At 44.0% G+C, this 20146-nt stretch overlaps 1 protein-coding gene across 2 annotated transcripts in view; it reads left to right on the top strand.

Moving 5' to 3' along the window:
- The window catches only part of grin2aa (glutamate receptor, ionotropic, N-methyl D-aspartate 2A, a), a gene marked incomplete at its 5' end in the record, with an annotated part of 157873 nt that overhangs the window by 101059 nt on the left and 36668 nt on the right, over window positions 1–20146 (top strand). For both annotated transcript variants that reach the window (XM_084370623.1, XM_084370622.1), the window contains 2 exons: window positions 2633–3061; window positions 12534–12648. In XM_084370623.1, the coding sequence (XP_084226749.1) occupies window positions 2633–3061; window positions 12534–12648 (544 nt within the window). The remainder of the gene's footprint in view (window positions 1–2632; window positions 3062–12533; window positions 12649–20146) is intronic.

Genomic DNA, 20146 nt, shown 5'->3' with positions numbered 1-20146 from the left:
CCATTTAAGTTATCTGGTGAAAATTCCTGCTTTTTTCATATCTCAACATATGTTGCAGAAATGCAAAACATGGCAATGTCAGTATTGTGCAGCCCTGCATGTCAGGTAAAATATATATCAAAAACTGTCAGAGTTCTGAGGTTTATCAGATCCTGGATGTTTTCCCTTCCAGCTTTAAACAAGTCCATGCCGCTAATCTATGCGTCTTCGGACTTATTTCTTATTTATGATACTTCAGTGAAAGATAGCTAACGATCGTAATAAAGAAAAGTAACTTAACATCCCGAGGTCAATATTCCTACCCTCCAGAAATGATGTTGACCACAACGTTGAAATAATAGCCATAAATGTCATTTATGAAAGGAAAAATAATAAGGCCAATTACCTGCAATTACCAGCCGTCGATTTCCCGTGTCAGCGTTCAGCCGGTGCACGGTGACTCAGTCATGGGCAGACAGTTTTAATGCTGATGAAGTTCCATCATTCACAGCAGAGAATCGGGTCAGTCAACTCAGCAAAGTCATGGCTGACCCGGGCCATGGACAGATATCATTATGTGGAGTTGAAACAAAGGCCAGGTATAACGCATGAGAATGAGGGCATATTATATTTTGTGGATTGCCACATACACAGGCTGTCTGGTGGAGATGAGTGCAGGCAGGTAGGTGGTCTTTCTGTTGGTATAATCTGCAGAATAAAGAACAAAGCTGGGCTTTGATGGGAATGGTTGTTCAGGCATTGTATACATAATCACTTTGCTGTATGAGACACACCATACACACTGGCACTTTTTCTGCAGGTAAAAAATGTATTGAAGGGTAAAATTATTTTACATAAACATCTATTTATGTTCTTATAAGTTATCTCTATATATTATTAAAGTTCCCATGAAGTCAAAATTACTGTTTAAGTGTTTAATCACATGTGGCTTGCTCCACATCTCACGTATGCACCAGTTTCAGGTCCAACGGGAGTTTGTAACTTCCTGGAAAAAACATTAAAAATGTTGATGACTCATCCTGCACTCAGGGGCACATGTTCATTCATCAGTTTTATAACTTGTACAAAAACGCAATTATTCAGTGATTTGAGTAAAACTGGGTCATGTTTTAGGGAGAACATTTTTTCTGGTTTTCCCTGCGCTGCCCTGAGGCTGCTCTGCCTTCAGCAACTCTGGACAGATAGCCTAACATGTTACACAACAAACCGGATAACCAGCAGCTTCACAACGAACAGCTCCGGACGGTACAGAGGTGATTTACAGATTTTCCTGGTAGATAGATACCGGGCGCTTTAATGCTGACGTAAGTGCTAACTGCTGCAAAATGTAGTTAGCTGCTGTTAGCTCAGTAAGAGGTCCTTGCTGACTCAGCACGGGGTTCCCAGGTTCCAAACCCCTTTGTCAAACTCGCCTTTGTCTTCTCAGAGGTGGTGTTTTTCTGACCTGGTCCGACCTAAGTGTGCTGAAGCGACTAGCAATCTATTAGCCGTTTCATGGGGACTTTAATGTCGAGGGGTGATGCAGTGTTTCGTTCTCCCAAAATTGTTATTACCCATGCTGTCTCTCTGTGTCTCTCTCTTTCTCTGTTAATGTGTCTCTGTGTATCATTATCTCTCCTCACTAGTTTTGTCATCCGGGACTTGTAGACCATTATCACTTTGGACAGCGAGACGAGGACAGCAAGTCCCAAATCACTCTCATGTTACACTACCTGTCTATTGTTGGATTACTGCATGATGTTTATCGCTTTGCTCATTTCCCTACCATGTGTCACACTCTTTGACAGTCTCCAGTGTGTGTGTGTGTGTGTGATTGTGTGTGTGCGTGTGTGTGTCTGTCTTTGTCCCTCACTCTGCCGGCTCTGCCATCAAGGACCTGTACTCCCGATACCACAGCATGCTGCCAGCTTATGACATGTTATTTTCTTGAATTACTGACATGACCAGCATTTGCTCTGTTCCTGTTGCTCTTTAGTCCTGCCTACTGGGACCTGCTGAGTATTATCACTCGGGACATTGTGAAAAAAGTAGCAGCTGGGATGAAAAAGAGACTCTACAAACACATTATCATTTTTAATAAATGTACTTTTAGATTAAAAATGTGTTTTGGTATCACACCAATGCAGTTTCTCTCCGCAGTTGCTTTGACCTCTCCACAGAGGATAATTCCTGTGGAAGAACATCTGTCTTCAGCCACATGTTTGTGCCGGAGCAGTGTAGTATTAATGAACACATTTCTGAGTCCAAATATGTGACAGGAGCTGCGTTCCACTTTGATAGCAGCAGTATTTTCTGATAAGTGCTGTCACCAATTAGCACATTGACCACAGGCACTGTCGGCCCTTTCACATTTAACAGGCCAGTGTTTGTTCTCCTTGTCCTTTGCTTGTGTGGGCAGGAACATGCTGAGTGTCATTATACAGGACCAGCTTTAGCATTTGCATTCCATTTAGCCTCAATGTGTTTCCCTCGACAATAAGCACTTTTCACCTATTAGCATTCACATCGCACTTAACAATGATATTAATTATAATGGATAATTATAACCGCCCTTGCCAGCACCTGAGCAAAGTTAATAGTCTATTAGTTAAATATTAACATTTCACTCTTGTCCTCTTTATCCTTGCTTTAGTTTTGTGGGCTGGGACCTGCAGAACATCATCATTCTGGACGCCGTGGAGGAAGACAGCCGCTCACAGATCATGCTCAAGAAGGTCCAGTCCCCGGTGGTCCTGCTCTACTGCTCCAAGGACGAGGCGGTCTACATCCTGGAGGAGGCTCGCTCCCTGGGCCTCACCGGATTCGGATACATCTGGATCGTGCCGTCGCTCACCACTGGGAACCCCGAGATAACGCCCGACGAGTTTCCGCCGGGGATGATTTCGGTGTCGTACGACGACTGGGACTACCCTCTGGAGGCGCGAGTTCGGGACGGTCTGGGGATCATAACGTCGGCGGCGGCAGCCATGTTGGAGGAGTACGGCGACATCCCCGAAGCCAAGACGTCCTGTTACGGCCAGATGGAGAAGACAACCAAGCTGCCTCCCAGTGCACTACACAAGTAAGCAAACAATGAATGTGTGGGCGTCTATAATGAACAACAGGAAACACAGTCAGCAATATGTCTTTTAAGTCAAGTAAAAATAGAAAAAGCAGAATTATAAAAGAGGTTTGTGTATTTTTATAACAGCGAGAGAGTTAATGCACATAGGAATAAGTGTGTATGTTTATCCGAAAGCAGGGCTTCCTGCCACAGTCTCTTTGTTTTCACCTTTGTCCCCAGTAATTAGAGACTTCCACCAAGTTTCCAGCAAGTCTGCGTGAAGAACTGAGATTGAAGAAAAGATGCAATTACTGGATAAGAGACCAAGGGATTGAAAGTTGGAGCTAAGAGAGGAAGTGTAGGAGTCAGAGAGAGAGAGAGAGAGGGTGGAATGAAAGAGCTGAATGGGAGTTGAGGAGGAAGTTTGTGGTTTAGGCAGCGAAGAAACAGGCAAGGGAAGAAATTGAGACTGGGGTAACAGCGGGAGGCCGCTACAAATGAGTGCTCTCCAAAATTGAAGAGCTCCTTGATGAGTCCTTCTGTTCCTCCTCTCGTTTATTCCTCCATCTCTCATTCACTCTGCTCTGCTCTGCTCTCCCTCTCATCATGCGCTCGCTCCCCAGCAGCCAGTGGGAGATGTCGCAGGTCTTGCCAGCTCTGTCTGGCTCTCCATCTGGCAGAGGAGGGGGAGACGCACACAACCTGTGTTTACATCCCAAAATTGTTTTCATTTTTTTTTTTTTATAACGATGTGTGAAATTACAAGTCTAAATGTCAAAATTTAACATAAAAAAAACAAAAAAATCCGAAGTGTTTGGCTGTATAGTTCACGTGCTTAAACTGGAAAATGATTGTGACATTTGAGGCACATGGATGTGTTTGGTATTTAACAATCTGCTCATCATCTTGGCAGACGCAGCACATCACTGTAATTCTGGGAATATTGTAGGAACTGAGGTTGCATGATATTAACTTCAGTTAGCTGACAGTATCTCAGCCTGCGGGCAAAGCAAAGAGGAAATATAAGAGAAGAGGAGACAAAAAACCAACTGAATAACAGATCAGATTCATGCTGCATTCACGTGCTCCTCAGATGGTCCCTTTTCCCGAGTTGGGAAGTCGTTCTCCCGACTTCGGTGTGCGTCCTGTCGGAATGTGCGAGTGACATGGACGCCAATAAGAAGTAGTTTCAATTTTTATTGAGCGTTTAAACAACACGTTGACAGCTGTTATCTGTATATGAAGATGTGCAAAGGAAAATATACTATGACAATACAATACATGATGTTGGTTAAAGTTTCTTACTGTCAACCCAAGGTTTACTTTCGTCCGCCATGTTTCCAAATTGTTTGGTTTCCGACTTTCCGAGAAAAAATGTCTGTCTGATAATTCCGACAGCACATGAACACACAGTTAGTCCACGTTACTGAGTAAGTCCAAGTCAGAGAGTTCAAGTCCAAGAGAGTAGGAACCGACCCAAACTATATTTTTATTTTTGCAATACATTTATTTATTTTTAACACTATATTTGCACAAAAACAACTTGAAAGCAACATGCCAACTGATGTGAAACCTGCACATCATTTCTACATTTCCTACTGAACCTGGCCCCGTTTGGGTCCGGTATCCATTCTCTAATCCAACATTCATCTCTGCAGAAACCAAACCAAATGCTCAATGTCAACCTTGGGTAGTTCATGGTGCCTGGGAGATTAGAGATTAGAGGATCTTGAAATGGCAATAGTTACTGAGGTACCAGAGGAGTTACTGGCATTGATCAGCTACATTTCTGCAAAGAGACAGTAAAGCATGACCGATCACATCTTCAGTAACCTCTGCAGGACTTTAAATACCCATTCCACCCTGACACACACAGCAGCCCTCGTTTTGTCAGGTCCAGAATCACCAAAGAGAGGTACCAAGTATCCATACAGAGCCAGCTGACTTTGTTCCCAGCATGCTCTGCTGCCTCAGGTTGTTACCCAGGTGATGAGTGGCCACAGATGGCTTTGTTGTGGGTGAGAGAGCTCAGCCAATAGGGCTTCGGGGCCAGGACATGAGAAACATGATTGGTCAAGCCTAGGTCGGGGCGACAGGCGGGTTGTTAGACCATCGACGGCTGTCAGGGGAGGTAGGAGGACATGGCTAGCACACACACACACACACACACACACACACACAGAGGCAGGCAGATGGGCTGTATGTGCAAATGTACAGCACCAGAGTGACATATTGCAGTAAGTACAGTGGGTCACAGGAGTTTCTCCTGGGCTTCTCTTTAGTGGATCCCTGTCGTAAGCGAGATGTCAGCCACAGTTTTATCTTATATGCATCTGCTCTCAGAGCTGAGATTTGATTTACAGTGATGAAGTGCTGCTTCTGTCCAAGAAGAAAGAGGAGAAAAACTTGTTCTGAGGAGAATTATTTAATAGATGGTGCTGAAATCACAGAAAAGTCTGTCGTTCTGGTGACAAGCGGCCTTACATCGCCGGCTTTCAGTGACGTTTTACCTCTCTCGCTCTGCCTGTGACAGCCGTGATGATGAATCCACCGTGACACGTCCAAGATGAATATGTTTTGCAGAGTAATCGAAAAATAAAATTAAATAAAAACAGGAGACAAATGACCAACTAAGAGCTCCGGCCAGTGCAGCAATCAGACCAAGTGACATCTTGCGCTCCATATAAAATTTGCAGTGTGTGTGTGTGTGTGTGTGTGTGTGTGTGTGTGTGTGTGTGTGAGTCTGCACTTGTCCGTGTGCACGTCAGAAACGAGTGAAATATTCCCCCCTTAAGAGAATGTTCTGTCATGACAGATTTACAGCGAGCCGCTCACCTTGCTGTGGTGAACATTGTGCCTTAAAAGACTTCAGCACTTATTTATCAGTGTGTGTCTTTCCGTGAGTGTGTGTGTGTGTGTGTGTTGTGTGCGTGAAAGGCGTGGTGGTAGTAGTTTGTTCTGACAGGTAATTTCAGTCTCCAGCTCTGATATATGAGGGTCAGAACTCAGGAAACACATGTACACACAAACACATTACACACATGCGCCGAGACCCGGGGCAGTTGTCATGTGAGCTGTGCGGAGACATTAACACACACCACACACTGCAACCGAGGACCGCAAAGATGGATGCCATATGCTAACAGTTTTTTAATTGGCTGATAAGATGGAATCATGCAATCATCAAGCTCGTATGTTAAAGGGAAATACTGACACTCGAGTTATTTCTCACTTGCGCCGAGATCTAGAAACACAACCTTTTAAATATGTGTTCAAAAGATTCCCCAGTGACTCAACACGCCAGTCACTCCACCGATCATAAATACTACATCGGTGAATGACAGCTCGCTAACTACGTCTGCGTGGATATGTGTGTTTATGACTCTACTGCCACATGTACTGTACATTTGTGTATGGAGGACTGTGCACATGGAACAAACTCATGTGTGCGTGATTATCAAATATGAAACTGGTTGCGTTTCGTTCCTGGAAGAACTGAAATGTCATAAAGTCGAAGCGAGTGGAAGAAATAGAACGAATCAATATCTGCATGTTTGAACCTTTATTATTTCTTATGTAACCATTGTTTCCTATGTAACAACATCAAGAAGAACCTGTGCAGTTCTCAGGAGCTCAAGTGTCAAACTTCAACTTCAGAAAAAAAAACTGAATTACCTTTACTTCATGAAGAGTGCCCCTCTCTGAGAAGATACTCTTTAGATTGATTCCCTGGGTGTGCAGAGGACCGGGGTGTTTGCCAGAATTGGGTCAAGAGTACCGTAATTATTATTACAATTATTATTGATGAATTAATATGATTATTATAGTAATTTTGCCCCTTTATGAGTCACCTGAGCGATAATCAAATCCTGAAAAGCATTGAACCAAAAACCAAAAAAAGCAGTATTGATGTCTGTATTGATTAAAGCAACATTGTGTAGAAATTGGCTTACTTTTTAATTACCACCTACTTTTGAAATAATGAAGTGTAGCCAAGTTTTTTCTCTCCGTCTTCGCGATCTATTCTGGCTATTGTCCTAACCGATGTCTAATGTGCAAAAACTGAATAACTTTGAGACGCCGTCCATTTAAGGTGCCTTCATCAGTAACTGGAGGCCACTGCCTCACGTCGTCAATCCAACTCGCCGTGCTGCTGTCACTGTCTGCAGGCAGCAGCAGACACTGAGCCACTGCGACTTCCCACCGCAGTAGTGCCGGAACGCATAAATCGGTCGCCGGTTGTCTTTAAGTGTGTGTGTGAGTATCTGCAATCATGAAAATCAGTCAGTCATTTTACCCCTCCGATCGGTCTTGTCAGCTTCAGTATTACCTTGCCTTGCGGTCAACGGTGTGCTTGAGCTAAATCATTTTTTAATAAAGTCAATCTGGGTACATGAACAGCAGATGTGTGTCTGAATGTGAGCTCTCACGTTAACTTTTGAAAAGGCGACTGCAGAGCAAGAGAAGATGCCTCCGCTTTCATGATCTAAAACAATGAGCTCATTGTAGTTCATGCTCCTGATGCGTAGTCTGAGGTGGTGTGCCAAGGATGCCATCTTTTTGCGGGATTATAAAAGACCAGTGCTGAAAAGTCATTGTATCGTGTCTATTAAGCAGGAGAAAAAGGTGATTGACAGCTAGCGTGGTGCCTCACAGAGAGAAATGAGCCATGGTGTTACTTTTGGTTTGGATGCTCAGAGCATGAAGGAGAGACGGGACTGCAGAGCGGCAAATATGAGGGAGTTTAGTCAGTCGCAGTGTGAACTACTGCAAATCCCATCGCATGAGAGGTTTATTAATTTTTCATCGGAGGGATGGGTGTCTAAGAAAGGTGCTCTGGATTCCTCAACCAATCTGCATATCGGAGAAAACCCACGATATTCGAGCTGGGCTCCCGAGCCAACAGACGCACACGTTCTGTTCCTGTGCAACAAAAGGAATCCTGCTGAAGCAGCTGCGTGGACATGTGTTGCATTTAACGGCGGGACTGCGAGCGTGGGAAAGACAAAATGTAATTGTTGGCATTAATCTTGCGCTGCCCGAGCTCACACTGAAATATAACTGCACAAACATAACGCTCACACACACACACACACCAGGGACAACAGGAGGGGCTGCTAAGCTAGCATCTACTTCACCTTGTACAGTCATCATTCATGCCACACTTAACACGTGCCACCTGGGGCTGAGTGTGTGTGTTCGAGTGACTACCCACCCTTGGGTCATCTTAAAAGACCTAAATCAGCACTGATAGCAGCTCCCGTCTTTTCTTTTTTTTTTTCAGACTCCCCCCTCTTTGTCTCTCACAAGCACAGTGTGTGTATGCGCGCGCGCTCTGTGTGCAGTTCATAGATCACGAGCGCTGACAGTATACATCATCGCTTTGACTGGTCCTTGTCTTGACGAAGGACAAACGTCTCCATCTTTAACGCACACACACGCAGCATTATGCAGTCCATCCTCGTGCATCTCCGTGCCGACTCTTCCCCCGCGGTAAAGCCTCTTGAGATAAAATGTAGAGTTCTTATCGCAAAGGAAGACCTTTCCAAACAAGGAGAGACCTGGAGGGGCTCAGACTGAGCGAGTGCTCGAGATATTACATCTTTTTTGTGTCAAGAACACAGGACACATGCCCAATTTATTCGGAAATGTCATCTTTTCTCATGAATGACATTATTGCTCATGAGTGCAGGATCAGGGATGGCGCGTATTTGGATTCGACTGCATTATAGCAGTCAAGTGTGTGTGTGTGTGCCCTCATGTGCTTGCTGCAGTAAACGTGAGTGTTGGCTGCAGTGCCCCCCCAGCCACCCCATCCCAGCCCCTTTTTACTCCAAAATAAGAGGAAGGGAGGAAAAAAATAACACCAGAGATATTTTTATCCCAACTCTGTCGAGGCTTAGTCCTCCTCCTCCTCCTCCTCTCTCGTCAGACTTTGCCCTCTTTCCATCTCCCTCAATCTCTCTTATCTCTACACTCTCTCACACTTCTTTTTGGGTGCTCCCTCTCCGCCTCCCGTCTCCCCACCTCTGCACCGACTCCTCGTCCGCCCCCCTCCTCTAATGAATAGAGAGATTACTGATATAATGGAGGCTGGAAAGTGAGTGAAATTGGATCGCTTTACTATGATCTGAGTGCTACAGGGGAGAGGAAACATTAAGGGGAGAATTGTTGAGGTGGGCAAAGTAATTGTCTGTGTTTCTGTATCTTTGTGTGAGTGTGTGTGTGTGTGTGTGTGTGTGTGTGTGTGTGTGCAGGGATGGTCATTTAGGGTTGTTTAGGGTTATCTTGGTGCGTGTACACTCTAGGAGGTGTCCATTTCCTTGCGACCCCCTATCAGGTCCACCTGTATGATGGCCGTCACCCCAAATATATCTGCAGACACACTTACACAGACAACCAAACACATTTTGCTCATCCTGTTGTCTTTGAACAGCTAATGAGATGTTTATTTGATACTGATTATATCATGTGCATCAAATTGGCTGTTTTCACAGTGGCGCCTGTTTGGAAAAGCTCAGTTCCCAGTGTTAAAGGTGCAATATGTAAGAATTTTAGTTTGAAACATTCAATAATTAACTACAATCATCAAAAGTATGTGAAGCAATAACAGTTTTAACACTATATCTATGCATTGTGTTGTTAAGATATCTACTTACGTTTGCATGCTAACAAGCTAGCTCAAGGCGCAAAAACCTCTTTCTTCCAGCAGTCAAACTGTCCTGTGTTAGCAGCGTGAACGCCAACTATCTGGCTAACTGCATGGCTAACAGAGCTAACAAGTTAACAGTCGATACAGACAAAAACAGAATACAGTTGGCAGAAATTAGCTTCTCTGGTGATAAGCTGCTGATATTTGTTTTTAGTATGAGTTCAACAGGTGGCCTGTTCTTACATATTGCACCTTTAAAGGTCCCATATTGTATAAAGATAAAAGTGCGATATGTAAGTAACAACTATATGATCCACAGAATTTGAAGGAATAACAGATTTGTTGTTGAAGAGATATTTACTTGAGTTAGCATGCTAACCAGCTAGCACCGGCTTGTTCCGGTCCAAACCTCCAGTTCTAGTGGTGTGAGTGTCAACACTCCCCAAGCTACAAGCACATCGTCCAGACCACTAGCTGCATGGCTAACTGAGCTAATAGCAGTAATTAGCTGTTACCTTGGTGATATGCTGCCCCCTGTTTGTTTTGAGTATGAATTTGAGGTGAAGGTGCTGCAATGAATGGACAGTGTGAGAGTGTGTTTTTTTTTTTTTACATTAAAGCATGTAAATACTCTAAAATGAGACCTAAAAATCATTTTTAAACTTCACTGGACACATTGATGTGAAAGAATGTTTTCAACTATGCGTTCACACTGTTTACGTGAAATAAAGTTTAGCCGGAAGAATTCAAAACTAAATACAAACATTAGGGTTTAAGACGGAAGGATTAATCGAGGTTGTCTGAACACCCTCGCCTGATTCCTTCAAGCTCTTTTGTTTACTGATTTACCTTACAGGATGCCTGACACTCACAGTCATATCCTTCCGACATCCAGCACAAGTTTTGACATGATTGCATCAGAGTAACATCAGATCCTCTGTAATAATGCTGTAAATACATTTTCTTTGCTGACTTCTGCCAAAGGAAATGACAGCATGAGAGAGTGAAAATCATCTCAATGAGCAACAAAGGAGAACAAATTATACAGTAAACAGACAGACGGAAGGGTAAAAGCTCCCATCGTGTGTGTGTGTGTGTTTGTGTGTGTGTGTGTGTGTGTGTGTGTGTATGTGTGTGTGTCTCTTTCAGTTAGATGGTTGCAAAGCGCAGAATGTGCTGTTGTCTAAAAGTGCAGCCCGGGTGCTGGTATTGATTCCAGCGCCTCTCCCTCAGCTGCAGTTGCACATAATTGGGTTCAGCGCCACGTCCCATGTCCAATCAAATGGCTTAATACTACTCACCTGGTCGCTTGCAGGCCAATCAGATTATTTTAATCACAAAACCCACTCAATCCCCTTATCTCTGGCTGATTTCATCTGAGCATTGAGTGGATGTGCCCGTGTGTTTGTGTGTGTGTGTGTGTGTGTGTGTGTTTGTGTGTTACCACCACCAATTTAAAGGGACATGTAGGTATCAGGAAATGTCACCACGGACACAAACACACAAATAACACAGCCTTTTTTCTATTATCTCTGTCACCACATATTTGAATTGGTATTATAATTGGGTTATACTGCTGCTGTGTGTAAGATTCAAGTGTGGGAGTCTGTATATGACGTCTTAAAGGTGCACTACGTAGTTTTAGGGAAGAATTTTAATCAGAAAAGAAAGATCTTTATTGACAAACTAAATAAACAAACTCTCTTTGTTTTCATGACTGAATAAACAAACTGACCTTAAAGGACAACACAATTTTGTACAGTTTTACTTTGTTTGTATTTGGCGGACCCTGCCACCTTTCTAGCTTCAAACAGTGTTCTGGGGACTTTATTATCCTCTGAGAACAGCTTGTTTATTCAATTATGGAAAAGATGAATATTTCAGAATTTTACTCTTACCTAATTAATATTGTAATTATTAAAATTCTGACTTTGAACTACATAGTGCCCCTTTAAGTAATAAAATGAAATTAATGAACTTACACTATATTGGCAGGAACAGTTTAATCGCCATTTGTGCCCCACCTTCATACGCTGCGTGCATGCGCCTGCAGTGCAATGTCCTGCACAGCATGAAGCGCCTCACCTGCAGCGCTACACTGTGGCTTTTCAAAGACGCGTCACGTGGGCGCATGTTCCATTTAGAAGTTTCCCCCGTCGCAGCGGCCCCAGAACGGAGTACAGGAAGAAGAAAAGGGGGTCTGTCTCTCTCCCTTGTTGTACATGACCGCTGACAGAAGGAGTGAGGGAGACAGAGTGGGGGGGGGGAGGACAGTCGTGATTAATGTGAGGGCTATGTAGACCCAAGAATATCTTCCCACTGCCCTCCATCTTAGCTAATGTGACCTGCCATATGGGTCACTCATTACAGTGTGTGAGTGTGTGTGTGTGTGTGTAGCTTTCGGTACTATCCATTCTCACTTTCTCTTTCCAAGCAACCGGTCTTTTCTGTTTCTAATGTACACACACTAGCGTACTGACAAAAATGTAGTTCTGTAGTAGAGCTCACATTTCAAGGATTTTAGCCTGATTACCGGTTATACCAGGCACACACAGACTTCTTTTGTGAGATGAATAGATTCTTTTTTATCCCTCAGAATTACGTGTTGAAACTCAATACAATGGAGCCTGTGTGAATATTTTAGGAAAGTAATACTACTAGATTGCAATTTGACTTTTTCTCATGCTAATGTAATTCAATTTCCCCTTTCTCCCGTTTCTCCTCACCGCTATTCATTTCTTTCCTTTCCTCATTCTCTGAATTTTCCACCTCCCCGCTGTCTGTCTCGCCTCCTATCACCCTCCGCTCCCCCTCCTCCTCCACTCCTCTCACTCTCAGGTACATGATGAATGTGACGTGGGATGGCAGAGACTTGTCATTCACAGAAGACGGCTACCAGGAAAACCCAAAGCTGGTGGTCATTGTTCTCAACAAGGACAGAGAGTGGGAGAAGGTAGGATGTGTGTGTGCAAAAGTCTGCACATTTTCAGGCGTGTCTTTCAGGGCCAGAGCTACCGCTGAGGACCTGCTGCTTCTGTCTGTCAAGATGTCTGTCTGTCAAACTATTTCTGGGGATTTTAAGGTTTAGTCTACACATGCTTGGCATTTATATATTATTTTAAAGCAAAAGCTAATAATTTAAAGCTGCTGTCAGCAATGTGTATGTAAGATAGCTCTTTATCCCGACAGTAATCACTGTTATAGAGTGTTTAGTCAATAATCCATGTCTGTCCTACTGCTTATGCAGTAAAAGTGAAAAGACATTGTCTTGTATCCCTGCCCGCTTCATCCAATCAGGACAGAGGACTCCATAAAGAGGCGGTCCTGTCTGCTGGTGAACCTGCAGAGAGCAGGATCCTCCTGTTAGCTGCTATGTCTGGGAAGTTCGCTTACAGCTGCTTTAAATTAACTTCAGTCTTTTTGACCACACCTGGTGGTGTGTAGATGGGTACAAAACAACATTTCTCACATCGCATAGGGAGATGAAAAATAAAGAAAATATAACTGAATAGCTCAATATATAAATAACAATAAATAAAATGTAACATTTTAGTTGTTGTTTTTTTCAGTTTTGTTGGCCGCTAGACAAAAAATTCCCATTAAGTCTTACATAAGTCTCTAATGGTCAATAATTCCATGTCTTTTTTGATTATAAAGCAGGTCTAGGTGTGTAAATAATGTGAAAGTGTCAAAATGCTCAGTCATCAGAGAAATGCACACAGCGGGTATTCAGACACTGTGCCTTCAAAAACAAGGACTTTCGTAAGGTTGTGATGTCACAAATGCAGTCACCGACCGTTGCAGTTGCAACAACACGGGCCGAGCTGAGGTTGAGACACAGTGGGCGGTGCCTGCTCAGGCCTGTTGGGGCTGACCAATCAGAGCAGACTGGGCTTTTTGGGAGGGGTACCTTAAAGAGACAGGCGTTTAGGAGAGCGAGTGAATAGAGGTGCTGCAGGGATGACCAGTACGCTGAAAAATAATGTGTTTCTTGAACGTCAAAGTATTTTCTAGTAGACACCTAAAAATATATGAGCCTGAAAATTAGCATAGTAAAGGACCCTTAAATTAGATGGTTTTCTGTTGGGGGATTTAGCGTGTGATGTAAAACCTGTCTACGGTCCTGTTGTTCTTGCTTGTGTTTGTGTTTATGCTGCTTTTGTTTATTGTGTTTCTCTCTTTTGCTTTTTTTCTGATCAATACTCTTATTATACATTACTGTTATTGTTTCCTCTTTCTTTTTGGATATGTGGCAATATACACATCAACACCAACACCAATCTATCTGTGATAACCCCCGATTTTACAGATAATGTCAACCTGTTTATTGGTATTAGTCAAGCGCTTACACACATACGTTTCCTGTTGTCTTTGTCTATTACTTACTGCTGCGTTATTTCCTTAGCCGCTCCGCAGGGAAGTTCATGCATTGCAAACCTTATAAAAAGCGGCGTCGCTTTAAAGAAACTGAAATTAAGGGAAAAGACATCACGGATCTTCCCGCAGCATTTGATTGACATGTAAACTCGTTGAATTGAAGGGCAAAAACAAACACGTTATTGAAAATGCTACAGTCTCACTGAGTCGTACAACTCTGCGTTGATCAATGAGCTCATTTACTAACAAGCTTATGGATTTCTTTAACTGGTTAATGTGAGAAAGCTTCAATAAAGAATGGCCACTGTAAACGGGTGAGTATTTCTCGCTGTAGTAATGGACTTTTAAATGGCAGCCATGTATCCTGATACCTACATCTGGCTGCCTCGTACAGGCTTAAATACCTCAGGCTTAATGCTCCCAGCAGCTCATGGTTCAGGGGTGGGCGAGGCTGAGAGGAAACGTTTGAGAGAATGATGGGAGAAGAGAGAGGTGTGACTAAACTAAGGATTTGGATAAGGAAGAAAGGGAGATACATGGTTATGTCTTTTTTTTCCTTTCATTTTTGTCCCTCTCCTGCCACCTTCCCCCGTTTTTTGTCTTATCACTGCCGCCTTCTCCAAAAAATCTTCTTTCCTCAAGTCAAATTTCTTCCTCTCCTCCCCACCTTCGTTCCCTTCCTCTTCTGTTTTTCCATCCTTACCTCCTGTTTTTCCTTCCCTCCCTTCCTCCCCCCCCTGTCCAGATAATCTGTGCACTCTGTCTGTCTTTAGCTGTGATTGCTGTTGTGGTCTTTGATAGCACCTCAAAACCACAGTTAATCAAAACCTGAGACCTCCGTTATTGGGGTGGCGAGGGGTCACTGCTCTTTGTATGTGTGTGTTTATGTGTGTGTGTGTGTTTACCCATCCACACTGGTTATTGGTAGAAACACTTCTTGAGAGGCTTGCGCTTGGGCCAATCTGCTTTTTTATTCAGGTCACATCGGTGTGTGCGCGCGGTACAGTATTCGGTTTAGTTTGCCGCAATCCGCACAGTCTCCACCCAATCTTTGAGACTGGCTTTTTCATATTTCATACTGACACACACCCACCCACACACACACACACACATGCGCACGCACGCACACAAAAGACCCTTTGTTGGTGTGCTGAGGGGAGGTAGAGTGTGTTGTTGTAAACAGAGAGTCTGTGAAATTGATCAGTACCACTTCACTGTGGTGCAGAGAAGGAGACTGAAGGCAAGAGAGACACGGAGACCCAAAGTGGAAACATAATTGGGAGCTGCTCTCTCTCTCTCTCTCCCTCCCTCTCTCTCTCTCCCTCTGGTGCAGCCGTCCCACCCATGCGCCAGGAATCAGCGGCACACACACACACACACTCACAGAGAGAGAGAGAAAGAGAGACTTCCATGATGATCAAGAGATAAAAATTCAGTAACTGCACTAAAATATGGATATGCACTAAAAATATAAAATGTGTCCCCTTGAGGCACAGGAGGGGAGAGACAGGGAGAGGAGAAGCTATATGGAGCGATAGCGAGACGATCGAGCGATGGAGACAGATGGGCCGAGATAGCGCGAGCAAATGAGCCCGGGAAAAAGCGACACAAAGAGAGGAAGAGGGCGGTGGAACGGAGCCACGAGCATGTGCGCGCTTTTTTTTTTTTTTTTTTTTTTACTACAGGTGTTTAAGACTCAGGCTTTCAAAGCATCCACACCTGCTGTTCTCTTCGACACACACACACACACGGAGCTGGTATATTTTTGAGTTTTTGGGAAGAGCCGCTTTGAAATATCTTCACCTGTCAGTGTGTTGGATGTGTGTGGTGTTCAGATTTTTTTGTCTTTTTTAAAGGATTATGTAATCACAGCGAATGACTGTTTTATTTAAAAGGAGTGCAGATTGCAGCAAATCATGCGGGTATATCTGACTGGATGAAAAGCCGGATCCAGCGTGGAATTATGCAAAATTAGGCTTTTATCTGTGAAAACTAGCTGAAGTAACAACCGAGCGGATAGAGCAGAAAGGACAGAATGACAATTCAGATGGACGCGGCCTTGCCAGGAGTGGCATACTTAATAAATCATTTGTAGAAACAACGATAGCGCGGGCTATTCTCTTTTAGTGTGTCTCCACACCAAAAAAACGCTAATACGTTGTAATGATGCTGCATCCAGGGGAGGCAATAAATCAGATAAAGCGCAGTCTTATATTGAAAAGGAGCTTGCGTTTTTTTAAGATAAAGCAACACACACACACATATATACAATATATATATATATATTCAAGTGCTGTATCGTAGGCGACTTGTTTCAGCCCCTTGATGACGTTTCACCTCTCATCCAAGAGGCTTCTTCATTTCTAATTAACTGGAGGGGAGTTGCAGGCTTGTAAACTGTGTGGGAGTGTCCTACAGAGTCGTTAAGGACACGTGTGAGCTCAGTGTTTCAGAGTCGTTAGGGCCACTTGTGGTTGTCGTTGACCCAACTGGCCTTCATGTGCATTGATAAGGCTAGGTGAACCCAGGTGTGAATGCTTGTTAAGCTGTCTGGGGAGAGAACTCAGTACTGCATTGTAAGTGGGTGATAAGTAATGTCATAGGCCACCTCCTCTGTTGTCCACTTACATCTGAAGTGGAAAAATCGGTCCTTTGAGGACAATAATGTAAACATCTTGGCCAGAGAAGACAGATGGTTTGAAGAAAGAGGAGGACCGTCTCTGAACAGAGGAGGTGGCCTAAGACATTACTTATCACCCACTTACAATGCTGTACTGAGTTCTCTCCCCAGACAGCTTAACAGCCATTCACACCTGGACGATGATGCTGGTTGCTCAATCTAAAAATCAAGTCAAAAACAACATCATGTCATGGCTGATGCAGCCTCGAGGAAATATTCAGCCTAAGAATTAATGACACGGCAGAGCTGCCGATGAATTTTCTCGCCGCACTCAGCGTTACAGTATAGCTTCACCGTGCGGATGAAAGGAGTGTATTTACCGATCAGAACCAGGATGTTGTGTTTTATTCCTGCTGAGTAGATGGAGTGTGTAAATTGCTTCAGGAGCTGCTGCAGTGTTAGCAGCCAGTTCACAAAATAATTATTACAGACAGCATGGGATTTGTGCTTGGAGAATCACAATATGGAGAGCAGACACGCACGAAAGCCCATGTGCATACGCAAACACGCACTCCCGAACCAAACCCACAAACACACACGTGCATTTTCTACCCGGGCCTTGACTATTCTCTGAATCTTCATAAAAGCGCTCCACTTTCAGAAAAGATGTCTAAATCCACGGATGCAGTTTTTTCTCTCGCTCTTCCACTCTGTCATCCTCTTTCTCTCTGCCCTTGTTTTTCTCACACACACACACACACACACACACACACACACACACAAACAGAGCCAGCGGAGGAGAGGGAGAGCAGAATCCATTTTCCCGACATAATTTTGTCTGACAGGAGTGACAGATACTGTTTTATGACTGAATGGGTTTCTCCACGCTATTAGGAACTCATTCTCCCATAATGCAACGTGCCACGGCGATAACTCTCCCAGCGAGACTGGCACGGAGAAGGTGCTCGGAGTGAGAGCGCTGACCCTTGTTTTTCTTGATTTTTCTATCATCCTGTCTCGCTTGTTCAGCCGGGTTCTGGTTGATTGTAGCCCTTGATTGTGCGCGAGAGTGTCAGGGTGTCTGGGCCACACGCAGAGAATAAAAGACAACGAGAGAGAGGGAAGACAGTGTGAATAGAAAGAGTGACATACAGTTAAAGAGCAAAGCCTTTCAAAACAAAGATTAAAAAGCAGGTGGTGACAAAAGAGCGGCAGATGAAACGAAACAAGAGATTTTTGAGTAAAGGATCCGACAGAAGAATATCAGAAACACAATTTGTCTCGGGCAGGATGTCATCTCCTCTTCAAGTGGCTCTGAATTCATTACAGGGTGATGGGTAATATAATTGCCGCCATGGGATGTTATAATGCAGGAATCCCACGGGCCCTATCATCGTAACCTCCACTGGCCTTACACAAACACACACACACACACACGCACCGCATGTATTTAGCTTGTGTGTAATATCTGGTATTTCATGCAGGAAGATTCAGCATTCTGCTGCGTTGCCGGTCGATAGTGAATCCTCTCCTCTCTCTAGGCATTAATTTATAACCCCTCTTCCTTTAATTAGAGAGAGGGGGAGACAGAGAGGAAGGAGGAAGAGGAGAGCAGGAGGACAGGAAATCAGCTGCTGAAGTCAGCTTATTCTTCCCGTCCTCCTCCTCCTCCTCTTCCTCCTTCACCTTCGCCTCTCTGTTTTCTGCCCCAACATTTATCTCCCCCTCGACTTTATTGATTCATCCAACCGAATCAGGGCCAGTCCTCAAAAGCTTGTATTAATTATAAACCTATCAGGATGGGAAAAAAGACAAAGGGCAGGAACATGACACAGTAGGGTGAACCCTTACAAAGTAAAACAGGAAACAATAACTAAACCAAAAACCCAAACCGTGACAACCGTCAAAAAAGTCCTCAAAATTCTGTTGATCATTTGAGTTAATTATTTGATGTTGCCATCCAAAATTCTTACATATTGCACCTTTAAAGGTGCAACAAGTAGTAAAACTATCATTATGGGATTAGCTGTCAGTGCAGCCTGTGCACTTTGCATCATATGTGACACACAGGAAGTAACAGGGCTGTTCTTCTAGAAAAATTTCATTTCTACCTCTTTTGGCCTAATGCTACACAGTTGAAACACCCGTGGAATTGTTATATATATATATACTGTGTATCAGCAGGGTGCACACAGCTGGTAAGTGCTGCTTTAGGGTTCGACTAAGATTAGAAAATGACTCCAAACATTCCAAATGCTTTAAATACTCGTTTCAATTCTTCTCCTCCTCGACTCGTTCCCGCATTTGCTTTTTGGTTTTTTTTGCAGACTCGCGTCATTTCTGACACAAGTCCTATCTTACTTATTATGCACACATTCCCTCTCACTCTTGCATTACCAATCTCATTTCCTTCGATACCTCCCCAGCCCTTTGATACGCGCGCACACAAGCACACACACACACACACTTACACACACAAGTGTGTGTGTGTGTAGATATGTGCCCGCACCCACTCGCTTGTGAAATGCAAAACAGCTGTGCTAAGACAGATAGACAAATGTGTCCGTTCCCTAGAGAGTGAAGGTGACACACAAGGAGCTGCTCACATGCCACCTCAGCATACAGTCCCGCAACGCAACACACACACACACACGCAGTCTTAGAGATGTAGCCGACAGCAGAGTGAGCTGTTGACAGAGCAGCTGACTAAAAGTGGAGAAAAGACTCTAATCCCCGTCAGAGGATAGAAAACCACTCAAAGCAAAACAATTAAAATGCTAATTTCACTTCCTCCTCTCTGCTCGCCTGTTAATGACTTAGCCAGGCATGCAGGCTGAACAACAACATGTGTGTGTTTGTGTGCGCACATGTGTGCGTGTGGGTGACAAACACTGTCCGATACGACTCAAGGGTCAAAGGGGTGACAGATTAGCATGCTGCATTATGTATGCACAGTGTGACAATTGTTTTTTTCTCAAAGATTTGACTTTGTTCGCGCACAAAACAAAGACGTTCAGTACCTCAGCCTGTCTCTATTTGTTACTAGCACAGTCATCCACGCGTTTACGCCCTAGTGTGTGTTAATGAGTGGAGAATACGCAAAAAAAACTTTGGCTGTTAAGCAGACATTGCACTTCGCACTGCAGCAGTAGTCTTGGAGAGCGAGAGAGAAGAAGAAGAAGAAAGAAAGAACGACTTCTGAAATGTAGGGGGGGGGAGAGTGTGAGCAGGGTTTTGCCGTTTTTCCGGCTCCTGCAGCATTAATAATTGAGAGTCGAGCGAAGCCTTGCTGCCTGCTGTTGTCTCTCTCGTTCTCTCTACCTCCCCCGTCTGACACAGACATGCGTAAACATCACAGGCGCGCGCACACACACACATACGTTTGCAGACAGGTGTGGGCGGGTAAAGAGCATCCATAGGGGGAATCTGTGACATCACAGCTCTGGAAAACTTT

Source organism: Pagrus pagrus, assembly GCF_965226575.1.
Source record: "Pagrus pagrus genome assembly, chromosome: 13".
Classification (NCBI taxonomy): Eukaryota; Metazoa; Chordata; class Actinopteri; order Spariformes; family Sparidae; genus Pagrus; species Pagrus pagrus.
This window is presented reverse-complemented; position numbering and strand designations above follow the sequence as displayed.